Below are 19,902 nucleotides of genomic sequence, written 5' to 3' on the forward strand. Positions count from 1 at the left end.
TCTATGCAACTTTTTACTTGTTCTGTATTGTTCCCACCTGTTTTAACTTCACGATCTTACTTGTTTTCTATCCCTTCTGCTGTGCTATACATACTCCTCCAACAAGCCTTTCTCATCAAACACTTTTCACACAATCTATTTACAAAATATCTGCATAATACTGTTACCTTTTCATGTAATCATGGCTTGTTGCAAATACCACCACTAAAATCTCTGGCTATATTGCAATAATCAATGATGATGAAATTTAAATGATTTTTCTTTCATTACTACAATCAAATTTAACTGTACTATAAATATATTGCATGAATGAAAGTATTAGAACATCAATTATCCAACTCCAGTTAGAAATTCTGCATATTAAAAGAGCATAGGGAAGAACATTGATGTGGCACCATTATATTCTCTCCCTTATTTATTTCTTTACTTCATTCTGTACATTTTCCAGATTTTTTTAGAATAATTCCTTTTTTACACTTTTCTCCTATATATTCTGTCCTACACATTTCACTTCCACAAATATTCATAAGCAAAGCATTCAAAGTATTTATTCTATATTCCCTGTATCTTAATAACACACAATTAAACTTGCTCCTGTATTTCCGAAGTTGTTTTTTATCGTGTTTCTCATCAATAATCCTTCATTTGAATTATAACATACAATGGATATTATGAAATATATTTCCTGGGAGTAAATTTATGAAACCAGTTTACCAGTTTACCTTGTCAATGACTGCAGGCCAAAGAATATTGACTGAGGTTTTAAATATCAGGATGTAATGATCTACTGTAGAAGTGTTCACTATTATTTCACCAACAATGGATATCTGAAACATAGATGCATGTGGTACTTCAATGGAATTTTGATTTCATTACCTTTTCTACAGAATCAGCTTTGTTCTCCCAGAGGCTCCGTTTACTGGCTACATCACCTGGTCGAATATCCTAAAAACAAAAATAATACCTTTTTTATCTTGTGGTACCAGTGCACAAAGACTTTGCTTTATTATTATTGGGAGAGCAAAATTAATCAATATTAATAAATAAAACCATAAGACATAGGAAAAAAATTAGGCCATTCAGCCCATTGAATCTTTTCCACGATTCCATCATGGTTGGATGTTATTCCTCTCAATCTTGTTCTCTTGCCTTCGGCCTGCAACCTTCGATGTCCTTATTAATCACCAAACTATCAACCTCCACTTTAAGTATACTCAGTGACATGGCCTCCACAGCTATCCGTAGCAATGAATTCCACATATTCACCAATCTCTGGCTAAAGAAATTCATTCTCATCTCTGTTCTAGGAGAATGTTTTTCTGTCTGTGCCCTCTGATTCTAGGCTCCTCCACTATAGGGAATATCATACCCACATCCACTTCTTTTAGGCCTTTCATTGTTCAATAGATTTCAATGAGAACCACCCTGACCCCCAATTCTTCTAAGTTCCAGCAAGCACAGGCCCAAAACCATCAAATGCTCCTTATACATTAACCTTTTAATTCCTGGGATAATTCTCATGATCTTCCTCTGGATCCTCTCCAATGCCATTACGTCCTTTCTTAGAAAAAGGGCCCAAAAACACTCACAATATTCCAAGTGTAGACTGACCAATGCCTTATAAAGCCTCATTAGAATTCACATTTGATGTTCTGTTGCATCTGTGGAAAGTGATGCAGACTTATCATTTCAAGGTCCAAGACCTCCCATTACAGCTGAACAGAAGGCAGTAAAAGTTTGTCGATCTGTGGGGTTGCAAGCCTCACACACTGATTTTGTTTCATTTTCAGTTTTGCCAGTATGTCTCTGACCTGGAACACTGACTCTTTCGTTCATCGATATTGGCCTGACCTGCTGAGTATTTCCAGCATTTGATTTACATTTCCCTCATCTGCAGTTCTATTTTTTAAATCTTTCCTTATTTATTGAGCTGCCTTTTAAACTTTTTCAGGAGACTTATCATGTGAAAATTTGTGGTTGCAGGCAGATGTTTCATTCCGTAGCTTCAGATTCTAATCAGTTTTTTCTCACTGAAACGTGCAATGACTGAAGCAAACTCAATGCTGTCTATTGCTCTTTTCAGCACACTTCCCACCACCTTGGTCCAGGACTATGTCTTGCTCTTCCTAGGCCATACGCAGTTCATGGTGTGTTGTGTTCTGCATGGATGACACCATGGCCCAAAAGAGCCATGAGGGTCCAAGTCACTGAGGTCAGTGGTTTGGTCAGTCTAGAAGTCGACGGGAAAAGGTCAAACCTACAATTGCTGTCCCGGGCTGAAGTCCAAATTTGGAGGCCTGATATCTGCAAATCTGAGAATCTGGGGGTGAGAACTGGAGGCAGACTGTCCTAGGGTTTGAGACTCAGCTCTGTGTGTGTGTGTGGGAGGTATGGGAAAAGGGCTTGTTTTGCTGTTACTGTTGATGTTATTTGTTGTTGTTCTGGGGAACAGTATGGGCATGCTTTGTTGCCTCCAGAAAGTGTTGCAACACTTGTGAGCTGCCCCAGAACATCATTGGCATGCGGGCTGTTAATGCAAACAATGTATTTCACTGTATGTTTCAAAGTACATGAGATAAATAAATGTCAGTTAGTTATATAAACTTCACCATCCCATTCATAATGAATCTTAAAATGTAATGCCATCAAAATGCAGAGTTGCAGCTGTATGTAGCATATATAATTGTACAAGAAAGTTGAATACAAATGATGTTCATGCCCTCTTGCAAGAAATGGAAGTCAACATGGAGAAATTCAGTCAACGACCTGGAATTACTGGAAAACTGGACTTGTAAACAAACTTCCATATTGTGGTCTCAATTGAAATAATTTTTGGAATGTGATGAAATAAAATGGTGCTATGTGGAGCCATTAATTTGGTTCAGCAATGAGAGAAGGACAAACTTTCCTATGGGCCATCACACCAAATAGCTGTAACTATCATTCCATTTCTGAAACTGTGCTTCAGTTAATCTTTATGCTCTTTGACTTGCATGAAATCCTATTCCAATGATATAGATCTGTGACAGGTTGTGCAACATAAAGTACAACATGCTGTGATAGTCTTCATTTCAAGGAGTAAACAGCAAATGTTGTGTGTTTGCTGAATGCTGTGTGAGGAAAAAGCATGCAGAAGTATCATCATGTATGTTTAGTTTAGGTTATCATTGTTGCTGGATCAAAATCTCCACCACAGTAAAGATGAACAATTCAGGACTGTTTGAACACAGTTTCCCTTGCATTATGTCAGTAGCAAAGCTTCCAGTAATCATGTATTACATATGTTTTAACTCTTTCATTCCTTATCACAATATGGGAACAGGACCTTCATGCCACTATTAAAAACCTATTTATAATAATCCCATTTGCCACACCACCCCATAAACTACCCTGGATTCTCTTGCAACCACCTACACCGGGTGAGGGTGGGTGGCTATAACTTACCAGTGAGCATGTTTGTGGCACATGTAGAGATATCAGAGCATCTGGAAGAAACCATGTAATCACAAGGAGAAGGTGGACTCTCCACACAGGCAGTAGCACTAATCTTGTGCCATCGGAAATATTCTTTTTCATAAAACTCATGGGGAAAAGATTATCCTGGGCATTAGTAAACATTTGAGAAATAGGGTACTTGTTTTACAAGTTACCCAGTCACAGGTAATTCATTGCTGCCCATAATGTGGGGGAGAAATTCACTTGTCTTGACCCTATGGGGAGCAAAACTACCACCCCATAGGAGCAGAATTAGGCCACTTGGCCTATCATGTCTGCTCCACCATTCCATCATGGCCAATTTATTATCTTTCTCAATCCCATTCTCCTGCCTTTTCCCTATAACCTTTGATCCCCTGACTAACTAAGAACCTGTCATCTTCCACATTAAACACACCCAGTGACTTGGCCTTCACAACCATCTGTGGCGATGAATTTCATAGCTTCACCACCCTCTTGCTAAAGAAATTCTTCCTCATCTCTGTTCTAAAGGGACGTTCTTCTATTTCGAGGTAGTGCTCTCTGGTCCTAGATTTCCTCACTACAGGAAATATGATCCCCACAGCCACACAATCTAGGCTTTTCAATATTCAATAGATTTCAAGTAGATCCCCCCTCAATCTACTAAACTTCAGCAAGTACAAGCCCAGAGCCATCAAACACTCCTCATACTTTAACCTTTCATTCCTGGGATCCTTTGCATGAACCTCCTCTGGACCTTCTCCAATCCCAGTGCATCCTTTCTTAGATAAGGGTTCAAAATTTACTCACATTTCTCCATGCTGTCTGACTAATACCTTATAAAGATGCCACATTACATCCTTGCTTTTATATTCTAGTCCTCTCAAAATGAATGTTAAAATTGCTTTTGCCTCCCTTATCCCTGACTCAGCTTGCAAGTTAATCTTTAGGGAATCCTAGACCATAAGATATAGGAGCCGAAGTAGGCCTTTCAGCCCATCAAGTCTGCTCCACCATTCAATCATGGGCTGATCCAATTCTTCCAGTCATTCCCACTCCCCTGCCTCTCCCCAAACCTTTTGATGCCCTGGCTAATCAAGAGCCTATCTATCTCTGCCTTAAACACATCCAATGACTTGGCCTCCACAGCCACTCGTGACAACAAATTCCACAGATTTACCACCCTCTGACTAAAGTAATTTCTCTACATTTCTCTTCTAAATGGGCGTCCTTCAATCCTGGAAGTCATGCGCTCCTGTCATAGACTACCCAACCATGGGAAATAACTTTGCCATATCTAACCCGTTCAGGCCATTTAACATTCAGAATGTTTCAATGAGACAAATTCATCTTGAAGTCCAGTACTAGCCTGGTTTTCCCAATCCACTTTCATGTTGAAATCCCCAATGATTTTCATGACATTGCCCTTCTGACAGGCTTTTTCTATCTCCTGCAGTAATTTGTAATCCACATCCCGGCTGCTGTTCGGAGGTCTGTATACAACTGCCATTAGGATCCTTTTACCCTTGCCATTTCTTAATCAATCCATAGAGAATCTACACCTTACAATCCTATGTCATTCCTTCTAATGATTTAATTTTATTTCTTTTACACAGGGCCACACCAATCCCTCTGCCTACTAACCTATCTTTACAATACAATGTATATCCCTGAACGTTCAGCTCCCAATGGCAGCCATCCTTTAGCCAAGTTTCAGAAATGGCCACAACATCATACCTGCCAATCTATAGCTGAATTTCAAGATCGTCCATTTTATTTCTTATGCTGCATGCACTCAAGTATTACACTTTCAATCCAGTATTTGTTGCTTTCTGTTTTAAATGCACAACGCCTCTATTGCACTGTAAATCATCCCACTGGCTGTGATTATGCCTCATCTCCTGCCTGTCCTTTCTATTATCTCTGTTGCATGCTGTTTTCTGTTTTCCCTTTCCTCAGCCCTATCACCCCAGTTTTCCCCTTCCTAAGCCCTATCACTCTGGTATCAGCCCTATCCTGCATATAGAATTTATGACTAATAATATTTTGATTAGACATTATTGTGTTTGTACCCTTAAATCAAAATTAGAAGCACCATAAAACTTACACTGATGCCTCAGTGCAGTATCCATTGGTAGCAGCACTAACCTCAAAATTCCTTGATACAGATCCAAAACTAAATATGGCTCTATGGTTAAAAAGCTAGGTTGATACATTTCCTATTTTTGAGTAGCTACTGCTTGTCAGGGAATTTGACACCTGACTTTGTGTTTCCATTATAATTCTCTAACAGTGAATGCAAATAGTAGTGGAATATGCAAAAATTAATCACAGTGAGATTAATTTAACTAGGCTGAAAAACAATAGCCTCAATTCACTCAAAACCAACCAGATTGTGCTATATCTATTCCCATTGAACCATGTTACATTGAGGGCCATCGCTCAAACTGCTGACTTTTTCCTCAGTTCTTTCTGTGACTCCCCACAATCTCAAATAAAATCTTCCATGTGCTAGACTGTAGTATTATATGCTGAATTCCAGGTTATAGTCATCTACATTGGAATGTCACACAAAATCTATACAAAGGCAGAAAGTACTTCAATTATTTTTCCAAGTTCGAAGTCCCAAGTTCAAACAGTGTGAAAAACTCATGCCCTTCCAAAGTCCTTCCTGGCAAGAGAACTTGGGTAGACGTTTGCTGTGGCAGAACAGGTTGGCAATGCTAATTCTCCATCTATACTTGCCCTTTGCCTAGTTAGTCACTCCTCCTTGTCCTGTCCCTAGTGATGCACCATCAATAACTCTCTCTGAGACACGAAGGCGAGATATCGGCTTTTATTGACTGGAAGAAAGAACAAGCAGTGGTTGACCACCACACTACATCCTGGAGACAGAGAGGCTGGGCTCAGACCTCAATCGCCTTTATACCGGGGTCTGTGGGAGGAGCCACAGGAGCAGTCAGCAGGGGGCATGTCCAGACAGGTATATGTAGTTCACCACTCCTAGTCTAGTTTCCCCAGAAGTTCACACACTTTGCCCTCCTGTTCTGCAGTTCTTGGGAGTTCACTGTTTACAAACCCTAACAATAAAACAGTCACTAACTTGGCTGATCAAAACAATCTCTTCAGATAATGTGCTCTACTGGTTTATAACACATAAATTAAGGATTCTAGACACAGATGTTCGAAGCAGTTTCATTTATTTTCACTCCACCCTTACATCAGTTTGTAGATAGCAGAGCAGCCTCGAAAGACCTGAGGGACAGTTTGTACCATTCTAAAATAATGCCTGGGTTAGTGGGAGCAGGTGCACTACACCCTACATGGGCAGGTTTAAACTCTCAGTCTGGCTTTGCTGGAGAGGCATGGAGGCTGGAGCTGATGGTCCGTGAGCAGTTATATTGGAAAGTTAACAACAAATTGTTTCATTGAAAAAGCCTTTGTATATCTGTAAATTTTTATACATACATGTTTGTTATCTCTTGTCTATTTGTAAATACTTTTTTCTTCACAACTTTTGGGCAGCTTATGTCTTATTTTTTCACCCAGCACCAAATAAAACCCCTTCGCAGATTACTATCTGTTTTTTATCAACTGGTGACCTTCTTCAGGCACGCTTACCCACACCAGACAGCAAGGTGTGACATTTACAATGGCCCCAGTTAGTTCACATGGCCACTCTCCTACCTCTGGGAGCAGTCTCCAACTCTCCTCCCATCCCTTAAGCTGCAACACTCCCTGTATCTGGAAAAGATGTCATTTAATCAATGAAATTTTGATAAATTCCTTTAAAAGCTGAATGCAGAGATCACGCTCATAGAGTTGAATGTCAGAAGCTGTAAGAACTTGTAATAGATCAATAGAAAAAAAGCCTTGTTAAAACTGATACCTGCAAACCTGACAATGCAGCCCAAAGAATCTTGAATTTGAAAATGTCTATATTTATGCATCTTTCATAAGCAGTAGTAAATTTTTTTATCATTGTCATATGTACTGAGGTATCATAAAATCTTTTGTAGTACAAGGGAAAAGCAATATAAATGCAGAGTATTGTGCTACAGTTACACAGAAAGTGCAGTGCAAGTAAGACAATGAAGTGCAAAACCATGACAAGGTAGACACTCAGGTTAAGGGTTTATCTTATTGTACAACAGGTACACTCAATTATCTTAAACAGTGTGAGAAAAGTTGATAACAGCAGGATAATGGTATAGGTTTTGTGCTACAGAAACAGAATAAAATGATTTCTGTCTTGCGAATGAAAACTTCTGCTTCCCCAGGAGGGCCATGGCTAATGTTGGCTGACATGAAATCTCAACACTGCTTCTCTTCTCACAGATGTAGCCTGACATTTTGAGCAGAACCCGGTTTGTACCTGTAAAGTCTTGGGTCGGGCTGGGAATAATAAAGCCTGAGGTTGTGGGTGAGATAAAAGGCTAGGTAACAGACTAACAGGAAGGGTGAGATCTAGGTGGCTTTGTGGTTGAAGGAGTTATCTGTTAATATAAAAGTGCTTTTTCAGCTAATCTATTCCAGGCTTCCAGAGAAAGCTTTCAGCCAACATTCATTTGGACCATGCCTAGGTGACTGATGTGTTCTGTAGCTCCTCCAACAGAACACCCCAAATGGTGTTTATTTAAATCGTTCTCAGCCATCCGTAACAAAACACAAACCGAATCATGCACCTGAGTTGGGACCCGGATGAGTCTCAACATGTGAAGGCAGACAAGTCCATCATAATATCAGAGTCCATTTGGACACTATATCAAAAGACGGACATGCAGTATTGGATTTCAACATACATTCAGCAGAATGCTGTCAGCAAGTTAGATTCTAGGAAAAGTTTCTTTGACTTGGCCTGTATTGTCTTCAGTAGAGGGTGCTAGATGTCCTGACTGAGGTTAGACATGGAGAATCGACCACATTTTGATGAAAAACTCAAGGGCAAGGGAATATAATTTTAAATGTAGTGTTGTGTATCTTGGAAACACTATATTGACATAAAAGCTGATAAACCTTTCTATCCTCCTCCTTTGACATGCACTGAGCAATGACACAAAGACTGAGGTGGATAAATGTTAGATATTTTAGAAGCTATCAAGTTTCATTAGGAAAAGATAGGAAAAACAGTCAAGATGTCAATAAACTGAGCATCAGTGTAGGACTGAATGAATGAATGAATGGATTTTTCATGTTAATGCTCAATCTTTAAAATCCTGAAAACAAATTCTGACTAAATCTTTACTCAGCTCTAATGTTTTGGTCTTCAGCTTGCTCATTAACACTTTTTCTATTATGAAAAGTGCCATTTTCTATTGAGTATTTTTGGATGTTTAATTATGTTAAAAAGATCTCAAATACCAGTTCATGATCATTACACACAGACTAAAAGGGACAAAACCTCAAAGGGAAATAGAATCAATTCCATAAATTAGCCCAGTTTCCTTTTGAGACTGCAAGTTTGTACTATAACCTGATAATTTTACTGATGGTGATTGTAGGAGGTAGATCATTTTTGAGCAAACATCTGCAGAGTTACAACAAAGCTTAGTGGAAGAATCCTAAAAAGAAACATGGTTAGAAGTCCAAAATATTGCTTGCAGACTTTTCCTCTCGCAGTCTGCTTTGCCCTACGCTGTTTCGTAGTGTGAAACAGAAATAGAAAATTTATTTTCAAGCATATTTAAAATGCAATTGTATCTACTTCCAGGTAATTGGTATCTCTGTGTCAATTCATTGCATTTTCAGTGCTACTATAGCCATTCCTGCTGTACATAGTGTGTGAACATGAGTCATTTCATGTAAACCTTAACTCACGAATTACCCACAGTACCTTTCTGGTCATTAGAAATCGAGAACTGCTATTTTGTGCGTCTTCTTTTTCAAACACACAGCGCTTGCTTGCAATGCCTTCCAGTGGTCGGGACAGGTAATCTGAAGAGGATGACTTTGATTTGATGCTGTCACTTCTCTGTAATGAAATATTAAATGAAATCAATTAAATTGCCTTAAGTTTGAAATGCAACATTCCAAACTAGAAATCTAGTATCAAGTTTTACACATACTGAATTGTTGGTATATGATGATAGCATTTTACTTGAAGACTTCCTGCTAGGAAAAATCTGTGGCCCAATTTAAGAGGGGATGGCTGCAGATCGGAAGGGTGATTGTAGGTTTAAGATTATGGGGGCAACTTCAGGCCCTGTCCTTGAAAGTGTAGAGGTTCGGCTGGAGATTAATTGAGGGGTTTGGTAATGGTCAGCTTACAGGAATTGGAGAAGAATGAACTATTACACAGATTAATAGTGGGGTACGTGGTTTGAGCCAAATGGTCCAAGTCAGGAGTGGATTGAGTCTCGCTGAGTTAGGAGACCAACGCAGGGAGGGGCTCACTGATGAAGGCTTGTGATTATAGTATGAGTAAACAAAATCACAGAGCTGCCTTCCTGGGATTCACTACACACTGTTGGGCAACGCTACAAATTCTGCTTGTTAGGCAGTAGTTCAGTGAGCCCAAAGGAAAATGGCATGTAGTGAAAAACAAAAATTGGACTTCAATATTCCACAAAATAATGCCAGCAGCGGATATTATATTCTCACACCCGTTATGCAATTTACCCAACCACACAGATCCTCACCTCAATTGCCTTTGCATACTTCTCAAGTATGCCATCAATTTTTCCTGATGACGATCGGGCTGGAATCCTTAAACTGGCACTGTTAGGAGAGATCAACATCAATCAATTAACCCTCACTCATTACTAAGCATAAAGAGCCAATTATAATTCATTAATATAATTCCCAGGTGATACGACCTGATGTCATGAGACATTTTGGAGTGTGGAACTAATGGTGAGAATATCACAGAGACATGCTCTTGATAGTCTACCACAGAACATACATCTTATTTAAAACTAACCTGGCATTTATTCAGGAAGTAACCAAGAATGGTGATTCAGGAGTCTGAAAGGCATGAATCTGTGCATATGATCTCTCTTTAATGTTGCACGCCTCCATTCTGGTATACCTTTTGGTTTTTGGTTAGTTCTTTGACTTTCATAAGGAACTTATGCAGGACTAACTAGACAGAGTGTACCTTGACCAGATGCAGAACCAATGCCAAATGTTCCTTCTGAATCTATTCTTGTATTACATTACCACCATGGACCAGCACAGTTGAGGGATCAATAAAGAGGACCATTTAAGAGTCAGTTGCATTGCAGTGAATCTATGAACACAGATGGGCTAGCATCCAACTTCTTTCAGCAGCTCCCTCAGAATCAGTACTCCTCCATGCCAAACACCACCAGCAAGATACATTTGAGTGCAGCAAAGGCATAAGATGTAATCACCAACAAGTGTACTTCAAGCTTTAAACGCACACAATTCTGCAGATGCTGGAAATCCAGAGCAACACACACAGAATGCTGGGGAAATTCAGTAGCTCAGGTAACATCTATGGAAATGAATGAACAGTTGACATTTCAGGCTGAGACGTTTCATCAGGACTGGACGGGAAGGTGTAAGAATAAAAAGGTGGGGGGTGGAGGGGAAGGAGAACAAGATGGAAGGTAATAGGTGAAGCCAGGTGGGTGGAAAAGGTCAAGGGCCAGAGAAGAAGAGGGAGAGGAGGGTGGGCCATGGAGGAAAGTAAGGGATAAGGGGCACTGGGGAAATGAGAGGCAGCAGAGGTCAGAGGCCACAGTGGAGAATAGAAGAAAAGGTAAGTGGGAATGGGGAAAAAAACCAGAAGGAGAAATCAATGTTCATACCATCAGATTGGAGGCTATCTAGACAGATTATGCGATGTTGCTCGTCCGCGTAAGAGTGGTCTCATCGTGGCAGAAGGGGAGGTCATGGACCTCTTTATGGCTTATAGAAGAATGTGATTGAGAGGGATAAAAAATCAGCCATGGTGGAATGGCAGAGCAGACTTGATGGGCCAAATGGCCTAATTCTGCTCCTATGTCTTATAGTCTTAAGGCCCAACATGTTGGAATGGGAATTGGGATAGGAATTAAAATGATTAGTTATTGGGAAATTCCACTTCTGGCAGATGGATTGGATGTTCTTAACAAAGTGGAGCCTCAATTTATATTGGGTCTGACCAATGTAGAAGAGGCCACATTGGGAGTGCTGGATGCAATAGACAACCCCAACAGATTCACAGATGAATTGTTGCATCTCCTGATATCTTTAACCTCTCACTTTATCAGTCTGAGGTACCCACCTGCTTCAAGCAGGCTTAAATTATACTGATGCCTAAGAAGATCTTCCTCAATGACTATCGTCCAAAAGCACTTACATTCACTGGGATGAAGTGCTTTGAGAGGTTGGTGATGGAACATATCAACTCCTGCCTGAGAAGTAACTTACATCCATGCTAAATTGTCTACCATCACAACAGGTCAACTGCAGATGCCATTTCATTGGCTCTTCAATCAATGCTGGAACATCTGGACTGTGAACATGCATAAATAGCAATGATTTCCATTGTCTACAGCTCAACATTCAATACTATCATCCCCTCAAAACTAATCAAAAAGCTTCAAGTCCTTGACCTCAATACCTCCCTGTGCAACTGGATCTTTGATTTCCTCACTTGTAGACTCCAATCATTTCAGATTGGCAACAATATCCTCCACAATCTCCATCAGCACAGGAGCACCACAAGGTTGTGTGCTTAGTCCCCTGCTCTACTTGCTTTCACTTCTGACCATGTGGCTAATAACAGCTCCACTGCCATGTTTAAGTTTGCTTATCACACCACTGTCACTGGCCGAATCAAACATACACCCTATCCTCGTTATATGTGGGGGATACGTTCCTCGCAGACAACACATAGTACGGAAAACACATAATGTGAATAATTATTTAAATGGAGAAAATAGGGATGCATTCTGGAGGGCTTCCTAAGTATGCTTTATCTGTAAATTATTCATATTTTCATACCAATACGACATAAAAGCTGTACCACAAGGCAACATTCGTATTATATTTCATCAATTTAAGGTAATATTCAACGTAATAAATTATAGGAAGTTAACGCAGTCTTTTCATCCTTACTTATGTAAGTGCATTTCGGCATACACTTCCAGAAAAGCCCGGTCTCGTCTGCATTAAACACCTGCTTTGGTGTGATGCCTAACTCAGCTATCATAGCCCGCAACTGCAAAGGATAGTGTTCAGCAACTTCATGGTCAGCACTAGCTTGCGCAGCATGCACAGCTAAGTTGTGAAGCCTGTGATGATTAACAAACTGAGAAAACCATTCCTTACTTGCATTAAAGCTAACAATATCACTTGACACTTCTTCACTAGCCTCTGATCAAAGGCGACCATAAATTTCCAAAGCTTTCACATGAAGATGATCAGAACTGAATGTTGTTTTTTTTCTTTGTTTCATGCTCAATGTACAAACTCAACATTTTCTCCATTTTTGTCATAGTCGGGTTACACACTTTGGTAACAACCTTTGAAGACACTTGTGATGAATCAATCACTGCACTTTTTATTTTCTCAGCATTTTTATTTATGTTTCTGATTGTGGAATTACCCTGGCTGAAGTAACATCCCAGGGCTGTGTTACCTTCACCTGACATGGCCCTGTTTATAATTTCCAACTTTTTTTCAAGTGTTAAAGTGGTACTCTGCCACTTGGCTGATGGCCCAGGGCTTGACATGGGATGCTTAGGAGGCATGGTGAAATATTTCAAGCAGAAGGTCACTGCACCGTAGGTAATAACAACAAAAGGTTAAGAGCGCAAGTTCGCACATCCACGTGCTGCTACTACCAATGCGAGACTAGCAGGAGTGAGATTGTGAGGCATGTGCACAGGACTTGTATTGATGGGAAAGTGGTGCTTCTCGTCCCAACAGCCTCGGTTAACTATGAGTTTTGGACGCATATAAGGAGAAGTTGGTAGAAATAGGTTTGATGCATAACTATGAATCAGCATTGTCTGAAGACACATCTAACAAGAATAGGATGTAGTGATAGATCAGCATATAACAAGAAGATTGAAAATCTGGCTGAGTGGTGCCACAACAACTTCTCACTCAATGTCAGCAAGACCAAAGAGCTGACTATTGACTTGAGGAGGAAGAAACCGAAGATCCATGAGCCAGTCCTCAATGAAGGATCAGAGGTGGAGAGGGTCAGCAACTTTAAATTCTTTGGTGTTCAGAGTTTCTCTTCAGAGTTTCTATCCTGGGTACAACGAGTAAGTGCCATTATGAAGAAAGCATGGCAGTGCCTCTAATTTCTTAGAAGTTTGTGTAGATTCAACGTCATCTAAAATGATATGCGGTGGAGATCTTGAACCAGAGGGTACAATTTCACGTACCTTATCACTGTGCTTTTCCCACTGAACTGGGTGCACTTTCAAGAAGTTTTCATCTCATGTTCTCAATACTTATTGCTTATTCATTTATCATTATTATTATTTATTTTGTTCTCTTTCTTTTTGTAATTGTACAGTTTGTTGTTTCTTTCCACATAGGTTGTTTTTCTGTCCTGATGGGTGTGGCCTCTTTATTGACTGGGATTGCCCGCAAGAAAAGGGATCACAGGGTTGTATAAAGTGACATATATCTACTTTGACAATAAGTTTACTTTGAACATTGAAAGGATTGTTTGGGGCCATGATTGGAGGTGAGGGAATGGGCAGTTGTAGCATTTCTCTTGCTTGCTGGGCTAGGTGTCAGTAAGGGTTTAGTGGGGAGAGTGGAATGGACAAGGGATTCATGGAGGATCGAGGTGAGGGAAGAGGTGAATGGGCAGGAGTAGCATTTCTCTCATTTGCAGGGATATGAGCCAAGAGGGAGATTAGCAGGGAGTGTCAAATTGACCAGGGAATCATAGAGCAAGGAATCCCTGAATAAGCAGAGAGTGAGATGGAAGGTAAGGATATGTCTGGTGGTAGAACCCTGTTGAGGATGACAGAAGTTGCAGAGAATGATGCGTTGGAAGCGGAGCCTGATGGGATGGTAGAGGAACTCCATCCCCATTAAGGCGGCGGGTGAGTGTGGATATCTGGGAAATGGTCGAGTTGCGGGTGAGGGTAGCATCAATGTTGAAGAAAGAGAAACATTGTTCTTTAATAGTAGTATCATCTAATAATATCACCAAGCCCTTGGGGGTGGGGGGGGACAGGTGAGGTCAGGGCCTGACGTCCCGCTCACCCAGGGAAAGTGCAAGCGCAATACATCGCCTCTCTTTTCCCAGTGTAGTGATTGCCGCGTGTCACTGTCAGGCTTGCTAGGCAAGAGGCCACTGCAAATGGCCTCTCCTACACTACCGTGTCCATAGCACTACCTTCTCGTCGGTGCCCCCCCGTTTCCACCGGGCTTGAAATGTCATGGCGTGACCCAGTGTCCATCAGTATAACTGAACGGGTAGGCTGGGCTCGTACCCTTGGTTGGCAACCAGCCTAAGGGAAGGACAACTCTGACTCCAAACCCAGGCAGGTGGGGCCCGTCAGCCTTGTCTAGCCATCCACCTAGGAGAAAGACACACTGACATAACTCATACGCCCTGAGGACCGTGCTGTCACCGTCCCAGCTTGCTAGGCTATGGCAGATGAACCCTGGGTGTAAAGGGTGGGGTGCATATTGCGCTCACTGCACTCCACCTAAAAAAACATTCCGAAGGACACACCCACGTCTACAACCATCCTCCAGCCTCCGTGGCTGGGTCTGCCTGTCCTGTATTGGTCTCGTCAGCTACCAGCGAGCCTGCAGCAGACGTGGGCAGCCCCCTTCCTAAATCTTCGTTCGCGAAGCCAAGCCATGAATGAATGAATCACCAAGCCCTGTAATGTGAAACAACTGACTAATAAAGGAGATCAGCAGCTGGGCATTTTGTGTAAGTGACTCACCCATTTATTCACTAAAGCCTTTCTGTCATTTACAAGGTATATCAAATTCTGATTGCCTTCCCTGCACTTGTCTGGAGGAGTTTTATTGAAAATCACACACTAAGCTCCAATAGTCAACCCAGTCCAAGATAAAGAAACCTGCTTTAGTACTACATCAGATGAAATACTTCATCAGATTTATGAGTCCTGGCAAATGGGTTTCTGCCTCAAAGATCAACTCTTTATTCCTTCCTATAGATGCTGCCTGACCTGCTGAGTTTCTAAAGCATTTTCTGTGTGCTATTCTGGATTCCCGGCATCTGCAGAATCTCTTGTGCTTATGACAAAATACTTTGTTAACAGATCACTATTCCAGATGAAGGATCTCTACCTGAAACATCAGCTGTCCATTTCCCTCTATAGTTGCCGCCTGACCTCTTAAGTTCCTCCGGCCCTTTTTGCTACTTGATTGCCAAACAGTCTACCTCAATGAACATTCAAGCTCGCCAACAGTATGGGTCCGTGTCCTGCAGGAAGTATTTGGGGCAGCACAGTAGTGAATGGTTAGCAGAACGCTATCAGAGTCAGCGACCTGAGGTCAATTCCTGCCACTGTCTGTAAGGAATTTTACGTTCTGCTCTTGACTGGGTGGGTTTCCTCCAGGTGCTCTGGTGTTCTCCTACATTCCAAAAACATACGGGTTGGTAGGTTAATTGGTCACTTAGGTGGAAATGGGCAGAGCAGGCTCATTGAGCCGTAAAGGGCCTGTTACCAAGCTGTATCTCTGAATTAAATATTAAAGCTTCATCCTAAGTTTCACCCAAATCCTTTATTTCTATCTTACGGCAAGACAAGAACAACCAAGTACTTAAGAAGACCACTGCCAGCAGAATCCCTCCATGTCAAACACCTCTGAATTAAAAGTAAGTTGTTGAAACCAAATCCTGGAATTCCTTATTCAAGGACATAATGAATATACGGTTACCATAGGGACCGTCTTGTCCAAGAAGGCTACTGAGCTGAAGCTTCACAGAAGCAGTTAGCGATTGGCATTAAATGCAAGTTTTGCAGCAGAGTTCCCATTCCATGACAGAACATAAATAAAACTATTTAAATTACTAACCTTCTTTGGAGGAATTGGCTTTTCACCTCGGGATTCGTTGCCTAAAGAAAAATCAATGCATCAGTTATACATTTTCTATATAATGTTCCCCCATTCTCCTCTCCTCCAATTTCCACCAGCAATATGACAGAATCAAATGTGTTAGATTAATAACAAACAATGTATTTAAATCTGAATTTGGTATCACTATTGGTCATTTTGGTAAGTTGCAAACCACAAAGCATGATAGGAAATGTTATCAATACATGATAAGTTTGAGACAGATGGGATGTGTTTTAATTGGTGATGTCTGTGCAAGATTCAAGGGGAGAAGGTCAAAGTAAACATTTGGGAAACTGCAGACGACACAAATAAGTCATGACAAAGCAAGTGTTAATTCTGATGCTCTTTTAAGATCAGATGCAGAAATCACCTCAAAGAAGTCTCCTCACTGAGCCATCAGGAACATATGGATGAGCAAAAGATGCCCATAAGCTAATCACTTTCATCCAAGACAATCCATGACCCTCAATGGCGAAGCACTACTCTCCTGAGGATAAAAGAAGGGCTGCAAGACATCATCAGCACATCTGAAGAAGGAAGATACACCATGGCCAATAGACACAGAAAGAACAGATGACTACATGGAGGAAATTGGAAGCAAGAACAGACAATGCATGCCTCTTGCTTTTAAATATCTATAATATTTTTTTCTGTAATGCTTAGTGACACTTTGAATTCATTAAAGAACTTGATTCTCTGCATTTCATGCCAAAATCAGTCATAAATCCCCAGTAATAAAGGATGGGGCTCCTCTATCTCAACTAAGTTATTGCTTCAGAACTGGAAGAACTTCTCCCTTGGCGTTAAAGTTTGAAGTGGAAAATAAACATGAGAAAAGGAGAAAAATTCACTGGATGAATTCCTGAAAGAATTTTGAGTTTTACTCCCTTATTCACAGAAAAAAACGTGCTTACGTCTCTATTAAATAAACCTACAAATTACAAAACAAAACCATACTGTCTGAATTGGCAAAAAGGAAGCATTTTCTGCAGATCAATTTGGTTAAATTCTTCAGGTAGTTTGGCACAGAGATGCGTACCTAATCCCCTGCTCTAAACGCTTTACATTTATGACTGTGTGGCTAAATTCAGCTCCAGCATCTTATACAAGTTTGCCGATGACACCTCTATAGTGGGCAGTATTGAAGGGGGTGATGAATCAGCATACAGGAAGGGGACTGAAAATTTGTCTGAGTGGTGTCATAACAACAACCCCTCATTCAATGTCAGCAAAACCAAGGAACTGATTGTAGACTTCATGAGAGGGAAAGCAGAGTTCCACAAGCCAGTACTCACTGGAGGATCAGAGGTGGAGAGGGTCAGACATTTTAAATTCCTGTGTGGTACTATATCAGAAGACCTATCTTGGGCTCATCATATAAATGTAATTGCAAAGAAAGCACAGCAGTGCCTCAACTTGCTTAGTTGATGAAGAGATTTAGAAACATAGAAAACCTACAGCACAATACAGGCCCTTCGGCCCACACTGCTGTACTGAACATGTACTTACTTTAGAAATTAGCCAGGGTTACCCATCACCCTCTATTTTTCTAAGCTGCATGTACCAAAGCGTTGTCAAAAATTTCTCTACATGTGTGGTGGGAAGTGTATTGACTGGCTGCATTCTGGCCTGGTATGGGAACACCAATGCCCTTGAGAAGAAAATCCTCCGAAACTTAGTGGGTTCCGTCCAGTATATCATGGGTAAAGCCCACCCAACTATTGAGCACATCTACACGAAATGGTGTTGTAGAAAAGCAGCATCCATCGTCAAAGATCCTCACCACCCAGGCCATAGTCTTTCCTCGTGGCTGCAATCAGGTGGAAGGTACAGGTGCCTCAGGACTCATGGCACCAGGTTCAAGAACAGTTACTACCCCTCAACCAACAAAAAAGGACACTCATTCTATTTCTGGTGTTCCCACAACCAATGATCTCACTTTAAGGACTCTTTATATTATTATTTCATGCTCTCATTATTTGTTGCTAATTATTTATATTTACATTGGCACAGTTTGTTTTTCATTGATTCTTTACTGTTATTGTTCTATAGATTTGCCAAGTACATCCACAGTAAAAGGGTCTCAGGGTTGTTTGTGGAGACACGTGTGTACTCTGATAGTAAATTTTACTTTGACCTCCAAACTATACTAAATTATCTTTTATTGTTAAATCATAAAAAGAACAAACATTTAATACATATTTTCCAAAGCTTAGCATTACAGTGACTATTGTCTTTATTGTGCCTTATTTCCTAATATTAGATTTATTGATCAAAGGTGTATAATCCCTTAAATGTGAATTGCTTTGCTTTGTTGATATACTTCAAAAATATAAATCTTTTACAATAGGTCCTTGATCTTCTTATGCTTATTTATGGCAGAGTAGATAAGTATGATATGATAGCCTTACTCCATTCATGTAAGGGAATTTTTGAGTTTATGGAATCAGGGAAGCAGGACTTTAACAAAGCTGGTATCAGTAGGCATGAAATCCTAGATGATCATATCACTATAAAAGCATCAGTGTAAGTCACACTCACTCTGAATGATGCAGCTCTTGCAGAGAAACGACGGAAGGGGCTGCTTTTTGTGCTGGAACAATCAGGGATATTTTCCTTTTTCTCCTGTTGTACTCCTGATTTCTCGTCCTGAAATAATATTTAACAACTATTTAAATTATCATATTCTTTCTTGTTTATTCAATAATCAGCCTGTTGCAGCTAGGCACATCCCAGGTGAAGGTAATGTAATTCAGTTCAGCCGAACCAGCTCAATGATCAGTGTCAACAGTCTCTTTCCAAAAAATTGTTGACTTGGATAGAAGAGAAAAAGAGTGGAAAGATGTTGAAATTTGTCACATGTAGAGTGAAATGCATCTCAACACACACACAAATGATAGAGGAACTCAGCAGGTCCGGCAGCATCTATCGAAAAGACTAAACAGTCAACCAGAATCACTGACTGCTTTGTCTTTTCCACAGATGCTGCCTGACCTGCTGAGTTCCTCCAGCATTTTATGTGTGTTGCTTTGCTTACCCAGCATCTGTGGAATTTCTTTTGTCTGTGAACTGTATTGTTTTTTTTTGCATCAATGACCAAAAGTCCAAGGGTTGTGCTGGGGACAGCCTGTAGGTGTCGCTACTCCTCAGCCACCAGTATAGCAGGCCCACAACTCACCAGCCCTAACCATACAGCACTGTGCTGAAGTCTTAGGCACCCTGCATTTGTTATATGGTTCCAAATGGTATGACATCCACAGAGCCCTGATCTCAATGTCATTTGTTTTTTTTTATTTATTGAGCTGCACTGCAGAAAAGACCTTTCCAGAACTTTGAGCCATGTTGCCCAGCAATTCCTGGTTCAGTCCTAGCCGAATCACTGACAAACTATAATGACCAATTACCCTACCAACCAGTAAGCCT

At 40.7% G+C, this 19,902-nt stretch overlaps 1 protein-coding gene across 4 annotated transcripts in view; it reads right to left on the bottom strand.

The window, feature by feature from the left end:
• Window positions 1-19,902, bottom strand: part of lad1 (ladinin) — a 166,476-nt gene that overhangs the window by 12,967 nt on the left and 133,607 nt on the right. For all 4 annotated transcript variants that reach the window (XM_059950479.1, XM_059950478.1, XM_059950480.1 and 1 more), the window contains exons 6-10: window positions 19,021-19,128; window positions 16,438-16,478; window positions 10,095-10,173; window positions 9,290-9,427; window positions 877-945 (exon numbers count right to left, since the gene is read on the bottom strand). In XM_059950479.1, coding sequence (XP_059806462.1) covers window positions 877-945; window positions 9,290-9,427; window positions 10,095-10,173; window positions 16,438-16,478; window positions 19,021-19,128 — 435 coding nt within the window. The remainder of the gene's footprint in view (window positions 1-876; window positions 946-9,289; window positions 9,428-10,094; window positions 10,174-16,437; window positions 16,479-19,020; window positions 19,129-19,902) is intronic.

Source organism: Hypanus sabinus, chromosome 25, assembly GCF_030144855.1.
Source record: "Hypanus sabinus isolate sHypSab1 chromosome 25, sHypSab1.hap1, whole genome shotgun sequence".
Classification (NCBI taxonomy): domain Eukaryota; kingdom Metazoa; phylum Chordata; class Chondrichthyes; order Myliobatiformes; family Dasyatidae; genus Hypanus; species Hypanus sabinus.